The 18,992-nt window shown below is 35.3% G+C and overlaps 1 protein-coding gene across 1 annotated transcript in view; it reads right to left on the bottom strand.

Annotated features, from left to right (window-relative positions):
* SCEL (sciellin) overlaps window positions 1-18,499 on the bottom strand; it is a 47,758-nt gene extending 29,259 nt beyond the window's left edge. The window contains exons 1-7 of the mRNA XM_062020514.1: window positions 18,356-18,499; window positions 11,677-11,750; window positions 7,609-7,723; window positions 6,915-6,977; window positions 6,528-6,599; window positions 2,381-2,449; window positions 474-539 (exon numbers count right to left, since the gene is read on the bottom strand). Coding sequence (XP_061876498.1) covers window positions 474-539; window positions 2,381-2,449; window positions 6,528-6,599; window positions 6,915-6,977; window positions 7,609-7,723; window positions 11,677-11,719 — 428 coding nt within the window. The 5' untranslated portion in view covers window positions 11,720-11,750; window positions 18,356-18,499. The remainder of the gene's footprint in view (window positions 1-473; window positions 540-2,380; window positions 2,450-6,527; window positions 6,600-6,914; window positions 6,978-7,608; window positions 7,724-11,676; window positions 11,751-18,355) is intronic.
* Between the last annotated feature and the right edge of the window lie 493 nt (window positions 18,500-18,992).

The raw sequence follows: 18,992 nt of genomic DNA, 5'->3' as shown, positions 1-18,992 counted from the left end.
GCTGTAGTTCTTTGTTCTAAATGGTGCTTTTATTCGTGCTCAGGTAATACTCTGAAATTCAAATTTTTAAAGCTAGCTGCGTACCATGCAGAAAACTGTGTGTTTCATGTGTACTGCAACAACATAGGGTCAAATTCAGCATCAGAGATTTCAGCTGATTGCAATTACAGTAAGCTATGATGTTTTAATTTTAGATACTGAAAAGGCATGCACCAGCTGAGTTGGGGGCTGCAGCAAAGAGCTGGCATCTGGTGTGCTACAGCCACTACTCTCACAAAACTGGCTCTTACAAGGACAACTTTGCAAGACAGTACTCTCACAGAAAGAGACAGAACATGTAAAAGTTTAATTCTTGAAGCCTAATAAGGAGTTAAAGTGTGTTAGAGGTGGAAGTTGGTCATGCTCTTTTATGTAATTATGATGCATTACTGGGGTTTAAGGGAGTGCAACCAAGCAATGGTGGTAAAGAATACCTTTTTTTCTTGATTGGAGAAGTCGCAGAAGTGTTTGTGGATGCTGCATTAGGAGTCCAAGATTGTCTGTTAAGGAAATATACTTAATTCATCGATCTTCAATAAGTGTATCATTTTAAATGAAAAAAAAAGCCCATTCACCAATTATAAGAAATCACTTTTCTATTATCAAAATGATACAACAGTGTATGATAAATATTATGACTATGTTTATATATTCCAATTGAAAATTTGGAAATATCTCAAAGGATGCAACATTTGTGACACATTAGAGTATTATGATGCTTAGAGTACAGAAGGGTTTTAACTTATTATCCAAAGTAATTTTTTTACTTAAAATCTTCATTTCTGTACCTGTACTTCCATCTCCAACCACTAAAATATGAATATCTTTATTTGTAATTGGTATGAAAGCATTATTTTCATACTTCAAATTTTCTTTCTTATTCAGTTATGACAATACTGCTCTATTTTGTTTTATGCTTGTAAAAGGATACGGTATTCCTCCTACTCCTGACTCTATAAATTCCAAGTCAGTGACTTTTCTCATAAAGTTTGTAAAAAAGTTAGTGTCTTGTCCTCTGCACCTCTTAATGTAATAAGAAAAACTGAAGAATAGAGCTTTACAAATCGTTTTATTCCTCTCTAGCAGGAAAAAGTATATAACATTTAAGACTCACTTCAGTCCCACTTCAGAATTCATGGTAGGTCTATTAAGAAATCACCTCTGGACAAAATAATATAAAATCCAATTTATATGATGATTCGTGTGTCACCACCATACTGATTTACAGCATAATGGTGTAAAAATCATAATTTAAAAGAATGACCTCACTTGAACTTTGAATGCCAGACATACTAATTTGGTCTTCAGAATAATATCTCCACACTCTGCAAGGTGACATTTAATTGCTGTGTTCAGTCTTCACTAACAACTGTATTCAGTGTAATTTATTACTGATAGAACCCTACTGACATTGATGAAGACATAAAGCAATATATTTGTCCCTTTATATTTGTAAGTGTGGTGGCTGAGCTCTTCTGACTTCCATCTTAAATAAAAATGTTGATTATGTAAGAGTGGGAAGTTCTTCAAGAAAAGCTTTTTAGTGTTGTGTAGTCATATTACACGAGGTGGCTGTCTCTGAATCTTAACAACTTTATACGTAGCATGTAAAAACATTTGTGCTAATTTGTTTTAAATTTAAAAATTGGTTTCAGCTTGGTTTAAACAAAAGACTGACTTTCTGACAAAATAAAAGTTTTCCACTGGAAAAAAAATCAGTTATCCTGTCTATCAAAAAGGTCTTTTTTATGTTTGGGTACTCAAGTTTTCCATTGTCTATGTTCAATGGCATTTTCCACGTAAAATCTTAATTCAAGCTTTTTGATGCAGTCTTGATAGAATTCGTGCAGAGAAATGTAGAGCTCTAGAACATAGCCACACTGAACTGTTTTCAAAACACTCATTGTTATTTTTTAAATTTAAAATACTTTGTTTCTTATATAATTCCATGCTCAAAGGGTGATCTGAGATGGTCTCCTAATCTATGTGGAGCAACAGACATTTTTAAGGAAAATTCTTCTTATTCTAAATAAGATCTCTGAGAGACATCACATTAATTGCCCTCCAAAACCCCTTTTCTCCTCACTAACTATACAAAACATCTGTAATTTAGTCTATGTATAGTCTACATATAGATATCTGCATTCCAGATGTTTGTTGGTGAAATGAAGCCTACTCTTAGGCTGTGTGCCATACAGATGATTTCTCTATATATTCTTGGTATGTACATGTAATAAAAAGTTATTAAAATACACAATACTTAGATGATAATGCATGATAAATGATACATCATAAATCATAAGCTGTAATACTTAGATGATAAAATTTCCAAAACTCATACCTGTTGTTTTGTTTATTATTCAGAGTTGGGGAGTTGTTTATTTTGTCAATATCACTTTTGGCTGGAATTCTGTAAGAAACACGGAAATTATTTAAAATACATGTTACAAAATACTTTTAATTAAGTTAAAAGTTGAAGTATCACTTTGTCCTGTGTACAGATTAATAATTTCCCAGTGTCAAAGCAGATATAGAAGTGGAATTAATATAAATTTAGTGTATTAATATCTGAAGAGTCTAAGTAGTTCACTGAAGAAAAATGCTTTAAAAGATTATGTTCAAACACTAATTGAGACAGTGAATCAAGCTTCCTTGTTAACAATCGATTTATTATAACTCCTTTCAATTAGATGAGGATACTAGAAAGAAAGCAATGATCAGTCAAGCAGCACATAAACTATTCCCTTTCCCTGCCCCTCACCATCCCTTGAGAGATGCAATAGTTTCAATTTTTTACGCCTTTTAGAGATCAATGTGATTTGAAAATACAGGTGTAAAATCACCGATAAAGCACGGTAGTGGCCTACAGGAATAATATCTAGCAAAGAATTCAGATTATTTGTGCTTGAATTGATTTTTTTTAAGCCACAAAATGTAAATCAAGAAATATAATTTGATTTTTCAAGACCTTTATGACTCTACAGTTGTTACCTAAAACTGGTTATTTTATTTCAGTTTTCTTCCCACATATGGAATATCCTTCAATAAGAACAAGGAGACTCCTAAATGTTCAACTGTGATGTACATTGAAATAGATTACAAATATTAAGTTGAGAGGGTTATCTTAAATATGTGGTTAAAATAATTGAAACACCTTTTGAGCTACAACTTATTCACATACAGAAATTACTCAATTTTGTTTATCCATTCCCATCTATAAACTGAATTAATCCTAAACCTATACTCTTATATGTACAAAATGCTTTGTTTCTTGCCTTCAGCCAATGGACACAGAATACAATTATATTTAATGAAAAGCTTTCAAGGGAGCTCTGGGGCAAAATGTGCACAAACATGTGCTCTGTGCCTTTTCAAATCTTAAATGTAATTGTGCAAATAACTCTTCTCTTGTCATGGGCAGCTTGTGACTGTGACCGGAGGTTACAGTTACTGTAAAGATCACTAGAGGTCTCACTGAACTTGCAAGCATCGCTGCAGATACAAACAAGAGCCTTACTTCCTATTCACGACTGCTGCACTAGTTATGTATTTGATCAGTTTAAACATTTAAAGGGTCCATCTGGCATACTACTCAGCTGCTGCCCAACGTAGCAGAAGCTTTGAAAAAAATTAGGGAAGAAAGGTAAGCATGATGTTTACTTCTCCTTGTACAACTTTTCAGCTTCTGATGAGCAATGGTTGAAAATTATCCTGTTCTTGCACGCAGAATGCTGTCTCCAGCAGAGACCTTTGGATCAATGACCCATCTAATGTTGTTCTGAACCAATTTAAATTTCTGGCCATCAGAATGTCCTCCTACAATTAATACATGTGTTAAGGGAAAAGCAAATGTTCTGTTTCAGATTCTTTAAATCCTTACTTTAAGTATTACAGTCCTGGCCAGAAGTGGTGCAAAGTAAAATTGTGGAAAGATGTTCCAATATCTATCTGAAAACAGATAACTCCTAAAGACCTTCAGCAGGATCTATCTATTTTGATACAGGAAAAGAAGACAAAAATGACAAAAGGTCCTTTTCTCAAATCAGATTTCTATTTGTCTCACTGATGAGTTATGCAAAAATCATTCAAAGTCTTCTACTTAGATGCTTAATAATGAAGAAAATTCAAAAGCTCCACTGAGTTTATTCATGCTTTCATTTTTAAGACACTCATTTTACAGTATTTAGCTAGACAAAAAATATTTTCCATGAAGACAGCACAACTTAAAACAATTCTGTAAACAATTCTGAGAGGTCTCCAATACCAAGGTAATTCTTCTCAAGAACTGTCTAGTAAGAGCAATCCTTGAGTCTTTATTCTATGTTCCAGGAACATGCTCCATGTTCAACTCTATCTTTTAGTTCTAAACAGGAAAAAAAAAAGTGAATGCTCCTTTTCCACATGGGGAATAGAGCAGTTCTGCAAACTGGTCTGTTTTAAGCTTGAAAACTTCTGTACTATGGTTATGTTTGCCAGAAATAATTTATAAGAAAAAAAGGGATTTGTACCTACTGGAGAACACGCTTCACAGAGGAAGCAAAGTACCAATTTAGGCTGCAGGCTACAAGAAAGGCACTAAGAGAAAATACATTACCACACCCTTTTCTGCCTTAGATCACAGGTTTGAAGAGATGCAGAAAATGTGGTCATCCCTTACAGAAGTGCCTGCTGGCAATGAGTGTGCACAAAGTAATCCTGGGATGGCTATATTCCACAGTATTGAGAAGACCAGTGACGCGTGAGGAAAAATAAACCAACGCAGCTTAAAATAATTCAGACATCTTTATATCTCAGCATAAAGCAAAAAGACAGAGCACAAAGGACAATATGGTTCAGTGGCACTATAGAAACTAGAATTGTCCTGTGATTTCTAAGTTAGTAGTCTGTGGTTCCATGCATGAAAATATCATCTTAAAAATTGTTTTGAACTCAATGAGCGTGTGGACAAGAGTGAAATAGCTTATGTGTTCTACTGGAATTTCCAAAGAACTTCATAGAAATTTGCTTTAAGGGCTCTTAATCTGATCTCCTATGAGGTAATAGAGGTCTTTCCATGCCTCAACAACTGGTTAAAAAGTAGGAAATGAAGGTTTGGAATAAATGACATCTTTCAGAGTGGGAGGATGAATCTATACAAGACCAGCACTTTTCCATATGTTCACAAATTATATGGAGAAGAAGGAGGGTGAGATTGCTTGCCAATGGCACTAACTCATGGTAGTCAAAACAAATGCTGATTGGCAAGGCTTTCAGAAGTCATCTCCTGTCAGATTTCTATAACGGCAGATGACATTTCTTTTCCTTAGATGCAGAATAATGCCTGCCAAGAAAAACAATTGATATCTGAACCAGCTATTATCACTCAGATAAGAGGTCTTGTAGTTACATGGATGATGTTATGAACATGAAAGTTCAATTCTCAGCAGCACTCAAGAGAGGAAATTCAATATTATGAAGTGAGAGGAAAGGAATGGCAAATGAACCACAATAATAACATTTGTTATACTCCTCTGTATATACAAGATGTGTGCCCATCTTAAATACATGCATGGAGATTTGGACCCCCAGATTTAAAACACTAAAATGGAAATACAGAGAAGAGCAACAGGTAAACTGAAGTTAGAGAACAGCTTCCTGTGATGACTGAACAAATGCAAATTCACTGGCTTACAGAAGAATTGATAGTGGAGTGATATCACTCAGCTCTGTAGCCTATTCTGCTCCAGAGTTCTATGAAGAATATAAATTTTATGTAACAATTTTTTATTGTTTCTTTCAACAGATGTAAGGACCATAAAGCAAAATGACACACTGTTAAGATCTAACCAGACAAGTGCACTTGTCCACAGTGTGCGTTTAAGTGCTTGTACTCATAGCTTCAGCATGTTCTGGATACCAGATAACAACGGGAAGTGAATTTTGGAGATGCAACACAGAAACATTCTGCAAACATAGATTTCTGCAACACAGAAAGAATCTGTTAAGACATGACACAAGCACAGTCATGTCTTAACTCACCAGAAGGCTGAAGAGGTAATTAAAATTAAACACCTGTATGATAAACACATGATTCTGATATTTGTATTTATCATGATATGAAGAGGCAGCAAGGATTTGCAAAGAACTAGAGATTTATCTATCTTGTATCTAACTAATAGATATCAGGATTTGATTTATAGTTTGAAAAGTAGGAAACTGAGGAGGTGTGGTCATCACCTGTGCACAGATATAAAATATTTATGAGGATAAGAATACATAGAAAGTGATACAGAAAAAGAAGACAAAAACGTCTAAAGGTCCTTTTCTCAAATCAGATTTCCATTTGTCTCACTGACTAGTCATGCAAAAATCATTCAAAGTCTTCTACTTAGATGCTTAATAATGAAGAAAATTCAATAGCTCCACTGAGTTTATTCATGCTTTCATTTTTAAGATCCCTTATGGGTATGAGAATCACAGAATACAACATATAAAGAAGAAAGCCCTACCTGTCCAAGGCAGTATCAGATCTGTATCGTCCAAGTACAGCTTTCTGATCTTCCTTTTCATTTGTGCCAGTGCTATAAAAAAGATTAAAAATGCCATCTTGGTCATTGTTTTTATTAAAGAACTCACCACCAATAAAACAATATATAAGTTTTGAATTAAGGTGCCACACAGGATTTCAGACCGTCCAGATGTCAACACATCCAACTCTGCATCCATTGTAATGCTTGACTTAGCAATTAATCGACATGGGAGTCAGATTTATAGTGGAAACATGTATAGGCTAAAAGTGAAGAAAGTAAGCTCTTGCCATAAACAGGATATAGTAAAAAGATATTAATTTTTCTTTGGCAATATCATTAGAAAGGTGTCCAGAGGCTCTACTGTACCTGTGTAGGCTATCTTGTGATTTGTATTGATTAAGCACAGCCCTTCCATAGTTTTCATCGGCACTTCAAGAAACAGAAAGACAGTGGTTAGTTTCAATTTTAATATTAGAAATAGAAAATTGGTTCTTGGCAAAAGATTTCTGTCTTTCATCAGATTTCATAGCTGCCCAGTAGCATCACAACCACACTAGCTGCAGATCTCTGCTTGAGATAACTCTAGACATTTTAGAGTAAGCATTATCTTTTTCTACAGGTTGTTCATGGATCAAATTCTCAAGGTAGAGTTTCTACCGTATACAAATCCTAGTTTGCATTAGAGTGGATTTCAACTGATTCTGACTTAAGCTTCCTTAAAGAACTTGCCAAGACTTATAATACATATGTTTATAAATAGTCAGATGGTATTCTTGCAGCATAATTAAATGAATATGGGATTTTTTTTTTCATTGAGCAGAAGCTTGACATCTCATTAAATGCTCATCTCAAAAGTCATAATGAAAAGAAGTCAGTGAAAGTCCAGAGCTAACAATTCCAAAAGACAATGAATAGCTTATCAAGATGAGCAAATAATAGTGATTTGATTAAACTAATGTAATTTTGATTGATATCATTAATGAAAAAGTAGAGACTCCAAGAAAATTTACATGGCATACTGAACTAAAACCAGAAGAAATGTATTTCATATCTTTCTTACCTTTCCTCTTCAGGCCTCTTCTTTATCCAGCTGTTATCTTGCAAAAGGGTCCGTCGTTTGTTAATATCATGACTAGCCTGTTTGCTTTTAATTGCAACCGAGGGGCTTTTATTATCTGCAAATGCCGAGAAACACATCTTGAAAATGAACATATAGGGTAATTTTGGAAACTTAAGAGTACTACTAGAAAAGCTGAAATAATGTAAAAGTTTAGCACAGATTGAATCTTCAGCTATCACTGCAGTTTAGTGCAGACCATTTCATTGAAAAGTTTGTGGCTTAATCCCTTCAACTTTGACAAAACTCCAGAAGCCCACTTTACCAAATCAAATTCTATTTTATCCTTAGCATGATATGGTTAAATGAAGAGCAGCTTTGTATATTTTTAATGTAAACAGATATCACAGATCTGATAAAGGAATTATGAAATATGCATAACATACAACAGTAATTCTGGGAAATTCATAGTAATGAATTCTGTTTCCCAGTATGTTGTCTGTGCTTTTTGTATTTCCAGATGTATGACAGGATAAAAATTTCAAATGAAAGCTAATCCTGAGATGATCATATGGTCCTCCACCTACATCCAACCCAATGTATGGATTTTCAGACTTCTTGAAAGGGTCAGACTCCTTTGGAAGCTTTTCCCTTGGTGCCTGAATGAATGAAGTCTCTTTTCTAATCAGCTACCTAGTCTTACTGAACTTTTAATAAAAGCAATACCTTTAAGAGCTATACCTTTACATCAAATTTCACTAAAATTGGTATATATTTTCACAGCTTGTTTGAAGAGACAGACAGAGGTGCACACTCACACTGTATGATGGAAGCTTCCTTTACTTAAGAAAACAATTTAAAACATATTTCATAGAATCATAGAATGGTAGGGGTTGGAAGGGACCTTTAGAGATCATCTAGTCCAACCTCCCTGCAGAAGCAGGTTCACCTAGATCAGGTCACAATTTGACCACCAACAGTTATATTTAGTATACCGGGAGATTAACAATACAATATTCATTTGATTTGTGAGAAAATATATTCCTCACTGTATTAGAAAACTGGTTGGTTTCCCTTCATGGGGAGCTCAGCCAAGAAGCAAGCAAAAAATTCAATCACTATTGTCCAGTATTCTCAGTTCTTTTTCTTCCCATCTAAGTTTCATATCATCAGCCTATTTGAAGTGAGGGGGAATACTGTGCCATTTTGGTATTCCACTTCATAATGGAAGACTAGAAGATGAGTCCAAATAGAAATGCCATTTTAAAATTGTGATACTTGCCCCAAACTTTCCCAGACAAGAGAAGGTGAAAAATTAAATATGTAAATCTTTGTCAATAACTTCCAATTAATCAACAAACTGATTGATGAAGAGTACTGAGTTTCTCTGGTTTTCCTTTAGGGACTTTCATTATTTTCTCCATGAATTTCTCACTCTCTGAGCATTCACGCAAAAGGAGTTCAACACCGTCCAATTTCAGGAGGCATCACTATCTCGTCTTCAGTGAGGACATCTGACCATAAAGATTGTATATAGAAAGATGACACAGAAAACACATGTAGTGAGTATTATGTCATTTTTCAGGGCTGTGTTTTGCCATTCTGCTGTGATTTATGAGAAAAAAGTTTTTACTTTTAATACAAGGACTTCAGCTGTAGCGATAACATGAAAAATGACAAAAAAGCTACAATAAGTGGAAGACCAAATCAAAATAAAGCACTAAAACATTTGTATCAAGTGACAATGGCCAAGAGTGATTTTTTAAATACATTTTTCTCACAAAGGAAAAACACTACATTTCAAAGATAAAAACATATATCTGACTGTAACCCAAACTGTGTTTGCTCTTATCAGTTACAATTCACTGTAGATATGTCCATACTGCCAAATAAAAGAAGGCCAGTGAAGGAACTAAAGGATTGGACTCATCATTCATGTTTGCCTAGTTGAAAACCTTCTCTGTCTCTATGTTAGACTATGTCTCTCCAAGATCAAGCTGCAAAGAAGCAACAAACGTTTAAGAAGCATGGTTTGCATAGCACAGATGTGTGTTGCTGCCTCTTGGTCCTAATGCCAAGGTTTGCCTTATTCTTTTTTGAGCACCATAGATGCAGCCCTTTAAGACCATTAAGAAATGTACAGGCACATCAAAGATGAGATTTGTAAGAATGTGCTGACAGTCATGGTAGATTAAGAAGAAAAAGTCATCTATCCTCACTGCATGATTTCTTCATCAGTGTATTCACTGCCAAATTAGCTAGTTTTTATCTTAAAAATATTTATTAAAATATGGCTTTAAAAACTTAAAAAAAAATGAAGACGGCTCAGTCTTGCCTGCATAGCTCCAGTGGCTTATTAAAATATTAAAATCAACATTTCATGCAAACCAAAAAGACAATTAGCGTCCATCAATTTCAAGAGTAGTATTGTGTCACAGTCACTGTCAAAAATGCAGAGTTGTAATTAGCAAAAAAACCTATATCAAGTGTATCTGCTCCAAACATTTACTGTTCAGAATATACTGATAATACTAGCAATGGCTAGGATATAACAGGGACTTGAGTTAACACATATAGGCAGAAAAAAACAGTCAATAATCAAGGATTTAAATGAAGATCCAATTGCAAAAGCTGTAACTTCTCATTCTCATAAATATTTAGGCAGCTTTAATTTGGCACAATCTATTGCACTGGGGACAAAAAAAAAGTTCATTTTCAAGAACAGGCAAAATATGAGTTCAAGTAGATGCATTCCAGAGATAAAACTTCTCTACAGCAAGAATGGCAGCTAAAGGGGTGGAAATGGTTCCAGCATTCCTTTCATACTAATAGTTTTAGCCAAAGATGCTTTCAAGTGCAATATATTTTAATCTGTGCTCTACTGTCAGCCATAACCTCTTCTGAATCTTTAAGAAAAAAATCTTCAAGAAAAAAATCTTCAGTGGCATGAATATTAACATAAGCATTTCTATATATTCAAGGAGTACTCAGTATATATCTAACTATTAGAATTAACTTTGTATGTGCAATATTGGATTCTTTTCCCATAGCATTTTAGGAAAACTGTTATCACCTACCCCCAAATCAGTTAGATTTTGCAGAAGTCATGTCTGTCTTAATTGCTTAGTGAAAACAAGGTTTTGGGAAATCTCCTACAAAGGTGGTAGCAAAGGAATATATCTTGTGTTTTCTTTCCAAGAAACATCACAAGAATTTGCTAATGCTTGAAACCTTGGAGTTGCTGAAGAGTACTCATTTCTAGTCCAAGGAATTGTCTCCCAAGTTTCAGTTTAAAAATTGAATATAGATCTGACATAACAGTTCAGGTCATAAGAGCATAGGCAGATGGAACTTATCCCCTTTCTATTTTAACAGTAAAAATTTATGTCCCTGACATGGTAGTCAAGCTGCTCCTCATTGTGGCTGCACCCATTTTGGTGTACTTAGGCCTGATCTATCCAACCCAAACCAGCTCCTCATGTGCCTCAAAGCCTTTCAATCTTTAGAAGTATTTCATAGGTTCACGGGAAACAGAAAATTTCATTGTGTTTTCAGTTTGCCTCTGGTCATTTCTCTGCATAGAAAGAAAACTTCAACTCTCCTCATGTTTTGTCCCTTCAAAGGACAATGATGAAACAATGTTTGTCTCTCCTCCTTCCATTCAAATTTTCCTCAGTTTCTCCTCATTTCCCCTGAGTGAATCAAAGATGGCCAGTCTGCCCACTGCCTTCCCAGCTGCCATGATCCTATAGGATCATGCAAACACAGCATGATACAACAAACACAGGGCATAGTGGAGGGAGCTGCCATCTTGCCACCACATTGCCTGGCTCCCCTTCTCCACCACACTACACTGTTTGGCCCGTATCTCTGCCAGCAAAACCTTATGCACAATACCACTATAGCCTTGCAGCTAAAGTGGGCCCTACTGTGCATCTAATAACCAGCCTGTCACCTCTAAAAAGCGGTGCCATGCCTGGCAAGGGAGCAGGTGGTGCTTAGAAAAGAGGGAGGCCATGCCTCAACCTCTGAGTGCCCTGGGAGTAGAAAATGAAGGAGACTCAGTATTACCACTTTTGTTAGGAGACTGTTTTCGTATGCTGAAAGCTGACATTTTGTTCAGTGGAGCGTCCTTCTGTGGGAATCTGAAATAAAATATGAAGAAAGAAAAAGGAGAGTTGGTGGTGAGGTTAGGAATCAACCCCAAAAGCAGTCTAAAACCATTTACTACTCTGATAACCTTCTCATGCATGTATAGTCTAATAGGGTGCAATGCCTTAACACTAACTGCAGCCTTCTTTGAACTGAAGCTCAGGCATAGCATTGACTTTTACCTTCCTGATGATGACTATATGTATTTCTGCCCCATGTCTCTGCCTGTCACATTGCCTGTCCCTCCTTTTCCTTGTTAGGAACTACTTCCTTGAGAACAGTTGGTGTGGTGAGAGCCTTCGAAGGACAAGACAGAGTAATGAAGAATAGGTGAGGTGATTAGGTTAATGGGAAGATTACATCAGCCTGTGGCTCATAGCAGTCCCTCGAGTGCAAGTGGGCTCTTCTCATAAGTCTCCCAGCTTCAGTGGCCCACAGCTAATACAGGGTTCAGGGCAGACATGGTTCTTATTCCCTTCAGCTGCTTTCTAGTCACTGACTTCTTGTCCTATCTTAAATCAGGTTTAAAAAATGAGCCTCCAAGGCTGCTGATTTAAAAACAAATGTAATTATTTAGCAGCTGAGGCACTCACAGATTTCATGTTATGCTTTGAAACTGGATTTTGGATATCAGCTTTCCTAAAGAAATCATCAAGCAAAACATAATGACATTTCAATGGCAAAAAAAAAATTAAATCCCCAAGTGAAAAAAAAAAAACAAACCACCCCTAACAATGATCTAAGAGAGTGTGGGCAAAACTGAACTTCTGTAGCAAATAAGTTCCTTTTTGAAAAGCAGTATTTTCCAAGAAAATAATGTTAAGCTGGATAGCTCCCAACCAGCTCCAGTGGTCAGGAATGGAACCACTGGACAATGTTTTTGTGTGACAGAAGCAGTTGTTTAAAACCAGAAACATTCCCACTTCTCTGTGTGACACAGTGTCCTGGATTTTTTTTGTCAGACATAATGGGTATTACTCATTCACCTAAGACAGAGTGGATTGAGAGACAGGAGCCTGTAGCTGTTTCTTTACTTATGGAAGATGAAGATGTTGAATTTTGGCAAAAGCTTCGCAAAAATACTAAAACTGTATGACAATAAAACATATAAAATTAGTGATTGCCACAGTGAATTGCACTTGGAACAGACTTTTCTGTATTTTTACTGCCAGACAACTGCTAAAAAAGCTTACAATTACCAAGAAGAGAAAGCAGGAAACCAAAATCTGGATGTAAACAAATACAAATCTTTTTAGAAGTAAAAATGTAAATACAAAAATAATACTGGAGTCCAAAGGTATGCATATATTTTACCCAGTTGTGAAATTCCAGCTGTTAATAAAAGTTGAAAATTCTGGCATGTTGATTCAAAGGCTCTGACACACTCCTTTCTTTTAACCTTCACTGTTGATATCAAACACACATTGGCACAGTGTATGTAGAAAATATGTGACTGCTGGATCTCGTTCCCACCCAATAAAAACATGCTCAGGGCTACATTGAGCCTCATTTATTTTGCAATTGGTTAAAAAATCTCTTTCAAAATTACTAATACACGTTTTTAAGCATATATGCACTGAACTTCCTAGAAACTATTCAAGTAGACTATCAAGACATCAGTTTCAGATAATAACAAATCTTCTTGTAAAGTTTTCTGAACTGCCACAAAACGATAGAGAAGAATCTCCCTTGTTTACATTTTCAGCTTAGTAACAGCTGGATATCTGAGAGTGTTTTTTATTTCAGTCAGTCTCAGGATAATAGGAAGCTTGACATTTCAGTATGTTTCACAAACAATGAGTTTTGGCACTTCATTTGGAGAAGCAGCAGTTTGTGTAGAAGGAACTTCAACTTATTTTCTAAGACTTTTAAAGCCATTTCTGAAGAGAAGTGAAACAAAAAACTTGAAAAATTGAGCCTTCTTTTGCAGAAGTTAAAGAAAATATGGTCATTCTGTGCCTCAGAATATCTTGTTAAAAATACATGTGTTGCAATTGAAATGTTTCTCATTAAAAATGAGAGGAAAATGCTATGTGTGCTTTCATTGTACTATAGCTTTCCTTTCCATAAATTCATGATGGAAACTGAAATTTTGCACAGAACTGGCAAGGAAGTATCATACAGCCTTGTAAAAAATAAATTAAGAAAACCTCAGACATTCCTTCTGAAATACAAAGTATTGCCACAGCAAAAAAATCTATATCTTTTGAAGCTCGTCTTTAAAATTTACACAATAACTAAAACGCATTCATGACACTGAGACCCTGAAAAGCAACTAGAAAGTAAGATTGCAACTCCAGCTTGTATCCATGCATGGCAAAAGGAAGTCCAGTAAGCATTTTTCTTTCGTCCTCCATCGTTTAATTAAAACTATGTTTTGTCTCTTATATTAATATTTCTTATGTTTTTATGGTGAAACAGTATTTCTGTTGCACATGTGTACAACATCCAGAATAAACTACTACCTAGTCTCCCAGCCCAAAAGTAGTATGCATAAATAAATACAAGAAACAGGTACACTCCCTTTTACAGTCAGCACTGAAAATATGCCAGGTATTCTGAAATTTTAAATCCAGGCATTTCAGTCTTACAGAATACTGCCATATTGTCATCCAGGTTTACTTCTTGCTTCTGAACTTTCAAGTCGTATCGCAAAGATTAATCCATTAAAATTTAAAGTGCAAATTATTTTTAAAAATCCTACTTTAGCATAGACAAGAATCATCAGAGTAATATTTAAATTTTAAGATCTTAGAAATGACAAGAATCTTGTGTGAAGAAGCAGAATACAACTCATCGAAGCGTTTTGTTCTTGGCATTCATTGTCATGAACTAAGTGTGTGCGTATCTGTGTACATGGAAAGAGAAACAATAGAAGATTGTGAGGATCATATTAGTTTAGAAGCTTCAATTCATAAAGATGTAGAACTGTCATATTATTCACACAGTTCAGTGAACTGCTTATCTTCAGCCCATAGTTCAAGGAAGATTAAAGAAGTTTTTTAACTTTGTAAATGAAATTGTGAGAACAAGAAGTTATAGGCTTCTATAATATAACATAGTAGTAAATTATGTTCAGGCATTCTTAATAAGATCTCAACCATTGAAGCAAAACAACTCAGCTGGAATGCAAAATAAAAACAAACAGGAATGCAGCTCCATGTAATTTGAATTTAAAAACAGCGTCAGGAAACTTTAGAAGAAAATTAAAACTGCCCCAGCCAGTCCAATGAGCAATTCCCAAAAAAAGTTTTAGGACATGTCACTCCTGAATTCAGACCCTTCCTCACTTTTTTGAGAAATCTAAATATGACCCCAAAGAAATCCAGAAAAAAACTCCAAACATGACTTCAGGAAAAGTCAAATGTCCTTCCAAGCTGTTAGCAAGTTATTCAGAAAGCAGTACAGGCGTGCAATTATAATTTTATCATATAGTTATTTTATCAATAGCTATATTCATACTTCTCTATTTCCTTTCCACATCCTGTGGTGACCTGATCAGAAGCAGACCTTAAGCTTGCCTTAAATTCTCAAAGCTAGACCTTCTAGTTTTCCACTCATCCAAATACACTCATTTTTCCAACACAGAGTCCTCCTGGTTTCCTTCTTCTGTTCGTGGCTGTAGCTTAGGATTCATATGTATGCATTGGAGTATTTAAAAATATATATAAAAATAATACAAACATTTCCTGTAAGAATCACGTTTTCCAGAGGAGATTGAATGAGTTATAATGAAAAAAGCCTTTGTTCTTTGACTTCTGGCTATGAAAGTAATTAAGACTTTATTTATAAATATTCAGTTAATATGTATTTTGTTTTTAATAAACAATATTTCCACAGCTTAGAGGTAATGCATATTATTGTATTGTATAATAAGTAAGTCAACATAGTAAATGCTGAGGGAACATCGAAGGAAGTTTCCTTTCCTCTCTTAAAAGTCAAAAAACCTTGGTTTTATACTGAAGCTTTCCATTTAAAGCATTGTCAAATGGGAATGCCTAAAGCACCAAGCTTCCTACTATTATTAATGAACTAGATGATAAAAAAACCTTGTAGATTAACATCTAGCTTAAAATAAAAGTTTCAGAATTTTCTTGTCTTCCAACTGCTGCATTGCTAAAGCAGCCTGGCTTGTAGAGAAGCCACTGAGTTTGGCATGTCCACATAAGATGCCAACTGGAACCAATAAGTTTCTATACATAACTTTATATAACCACAGCTTTTTTGTTATGGATCTTTGATGTTCCAGCTTTTCAAAACTGTCTAAAATTTATCATATCACAACAAAAAACCCCATATACTTTGTTCTTTCTTATCCCAAATATGAAACTTTCCACAACAATTTCATCTTCTTGAAGGATTATTCTGCTCCAGGAGTAAGATGAATGTTCAGTACCTTGTGAGTACTCAGAGGTCAAAATTTTAGAATTATTTCATTAGAAATCCAGTAAAAGGTTAGGAAATTGTCCATACCCTTTGTATTTTAACCCATTTACTTGCTTTCACTGTAGTCCAGGAGAAATTTTGGCTAGAATAACTCCATGTGAGAATAAAAGGAAGGCTTCCTTCAGCTTTAATTTTAGTTTTGGGGTTTTTTTCCATTAAACTGTTAATTCTATACTACATGGCATATCTTTCATATATATAAGATGAATGTGGTGAATGTGACATTGGAAACAAAAGCACATTTGACCCTACTTAATCACAGTTTCAAAGCACAACACAGTATTTCCTCACTGTCAGTTAAGAACTTATGTCAGGTTGGCAAACTTTGTTGTCTTCTCCATTGTTTCTGTTGAATAAGACCCAAATGCGTGAGCAAGACACTGATTAAAGCCATTCTGACGTGATCCAGGATAAAGATCTTCAAGCTTTAGAAATAAGGCACAAGGGAGACACATCATTACAGTTGTTCTTTTAGATAGACATCCATAACTGTGTGAGGTGAAATCTTTCACATTTGGAAGTTAACACTGAGTGCTGTTCCCTACATCCATCATTTCCTCCCCTCAAATATCAGAAGTTCTGAGACAGGGCTGTCAGATCTAGCTACCCAAGAATTTGTATTTCTAAGACTTCATGACTGCAATTTAAGGCTGTTTTTCAAATCACCATCACAGCTAGAGCCACCCAAAAGTGTATCATCCTTCACATTCCCAAACTTTCAGTCACGCATATAATCTCCTAAATAGCCTTAAGGGCTCACTTCTGTGTGTATAACTGATGCTGCACTTTCTTCCCTTCAAAATTGTCACCAATATCCACAGCTGTAACTCAGTACTGTAGGTCAGGACATGACATAAAAGAACAACGGTAGTGCTAATTCAGCATAGCACCAAGTGTGTACTCAGATATTAACAAATAAGCACTATGGTATCATATCTATGCTTCAAAATTATAAGTAACATGATTTTCTTCATTTGGCAGTTAGTCTTTTTGTCCCTTAGCTGAAAACTACATTTAAAAATAACTACATTTATTTTACAGTCGTTAAAGAACAATCAAAGCATGTTCCTAGAGTGAGGGGCTTTTTTTTTCCAGATAACACATTTGTAAACTTCTGGAAATAATACATTGTATTTAAATGACTACGCAGTCTAGACCACAGAACTGATAACAGCCCTCACAGAGAACAGGAGCACCATGTGTATGTGTGTAAAAGAGAAAACAGGCAAGGTTAGAACAGGCAAGGTAGGACTAGACAACATGTGAATGTATGACATAAATCATTCATCTATTTGCAGGAGAAAGAGCTCTCAGAACTGGTTTTTCAGGACGTGGGTGGAGGAGATTCTGTTTTGAAAGAAATTAAGCTTTGGAACTGTCACTAATGTAAAATCAGCTGCTAAGTCAGAACCCAAATATGTGTGTGTTTTCAAATTAGAAATATAGGATCAGTTTTAAATGACACTTTTTATAAAACAGTAGAAGGAAGGTGATAACGTCAGACATTCTTATTCAATTTGTTCCTTTCACTTGCCTATATTTTTAATGAAGAATGCTTCCTGTTTGCACATGGGTTCCATTCATGGTGCAGAAAAGTCATTGTATCAAAGCAAAATAGGTATTTTTGCTATACCTTTTGCAAGGATGGAAAAGTTTTCTGGATATTTCACAAGTACTTTCCTTTAAACTGCAAACTGCTGCAATTTTTTTTCCCCAAATCATATACTTGAAGCTAATAGAAGTACATGAGACTTTAATATTCTTTAATTTTTGATAAAAGTTCCAATGAAAGAATAAAAAACCAATACAGTAAAACAAAGTTAAAACAGCCATTAGGGAAAAGTGGTCTGAACAGTGAGTTTTTCCTGAAACAAATATCAGTAAATTAAAATACAGTTAACAGTATAATGCATGTAATGAAGCAATTAAGGTATTATGGCCAAGAGAACATTTCAGAAAGGTCCAGAGAATTTGAAGACCTAAACTGAAACACCTTGACAGCTGGGTTTTCATAGTCAAGCTCTCCAGACTATTTGAAAATCAGATCTTTTGAAGTGGGATCCTTAGTTGGACACTAAGAAATCACAGAACATCTGAAAATGTAAGACTTTTGATACATGGTATATAAAAACAGAAAAGTAAATGTCCTTACCTAGGTGTGGTAGAAGTTAGTGTCCTAGAGTGGCTCAGTGTAGTAAGTCAACCTGGAGATATCTGGAAGTGGGGTATAATCAAAGCAGACAGAGAGCTGAACTGTTGCTCCCCATCCAGCTATCTGAAAACTCAAGAGACTTCTTCAGAGGCTGAGTCACTTAAGGAGGAGGCAGGAGGTGTGGAAAAGGGTGGCACCTTGTAGAAATACCAAATCAATTAAAAGTACCGGTGAGTTGTTACACTTCTGTGCTTGCTGTACTTTTCAAGTGCAGTAGGGCTGGGTTTCACAAAATGAAATGCTTTTACAGACCTTCAAACAGAAAAACAGGCAATTACACTTTGGAAAAAAAACATTACTATGCTCATTTGGATTTTCCACAGAAAAATACATGTCAGAGCTATAGGGCTGCCTCTCAGCTAGAGGGTTTCAGGTATTTACATGGGTGAACATGAAGAAACGCCCTATTTCATCAAAGAAAAATTCTGCAGAAGTGTTACATGGGGAATACACTCTGGAATCTGATATGCATCAAGTATTTATGTTGTTTGAGTTCGTGGGCAGAGGCAAAAGAACTGTGGGGAAACCCCTCCCACATGAGATCTTATTCCAAGTGCCTCTTATCTGTGCACATTTG

This window comes from Colius striatus, chromosome 1 (genome assembly GCF_028858725.1).
Source record: "Colius striatus isolate bColStr4 chromosome 1, bColStr4.1.hap1, whole genome shotgun sequence".
In the NCBI taxonomy this organism is placed as follows: Eukaryota; Metazoa; Chordata; class Aves; order Coliiformes; family Coliidae; genus Colius; species Colius striatus.
Note: the sequence above shows the minus strand (reverse complement) of the source record. Positions and strands in the feature narration are given on the sequence as shown.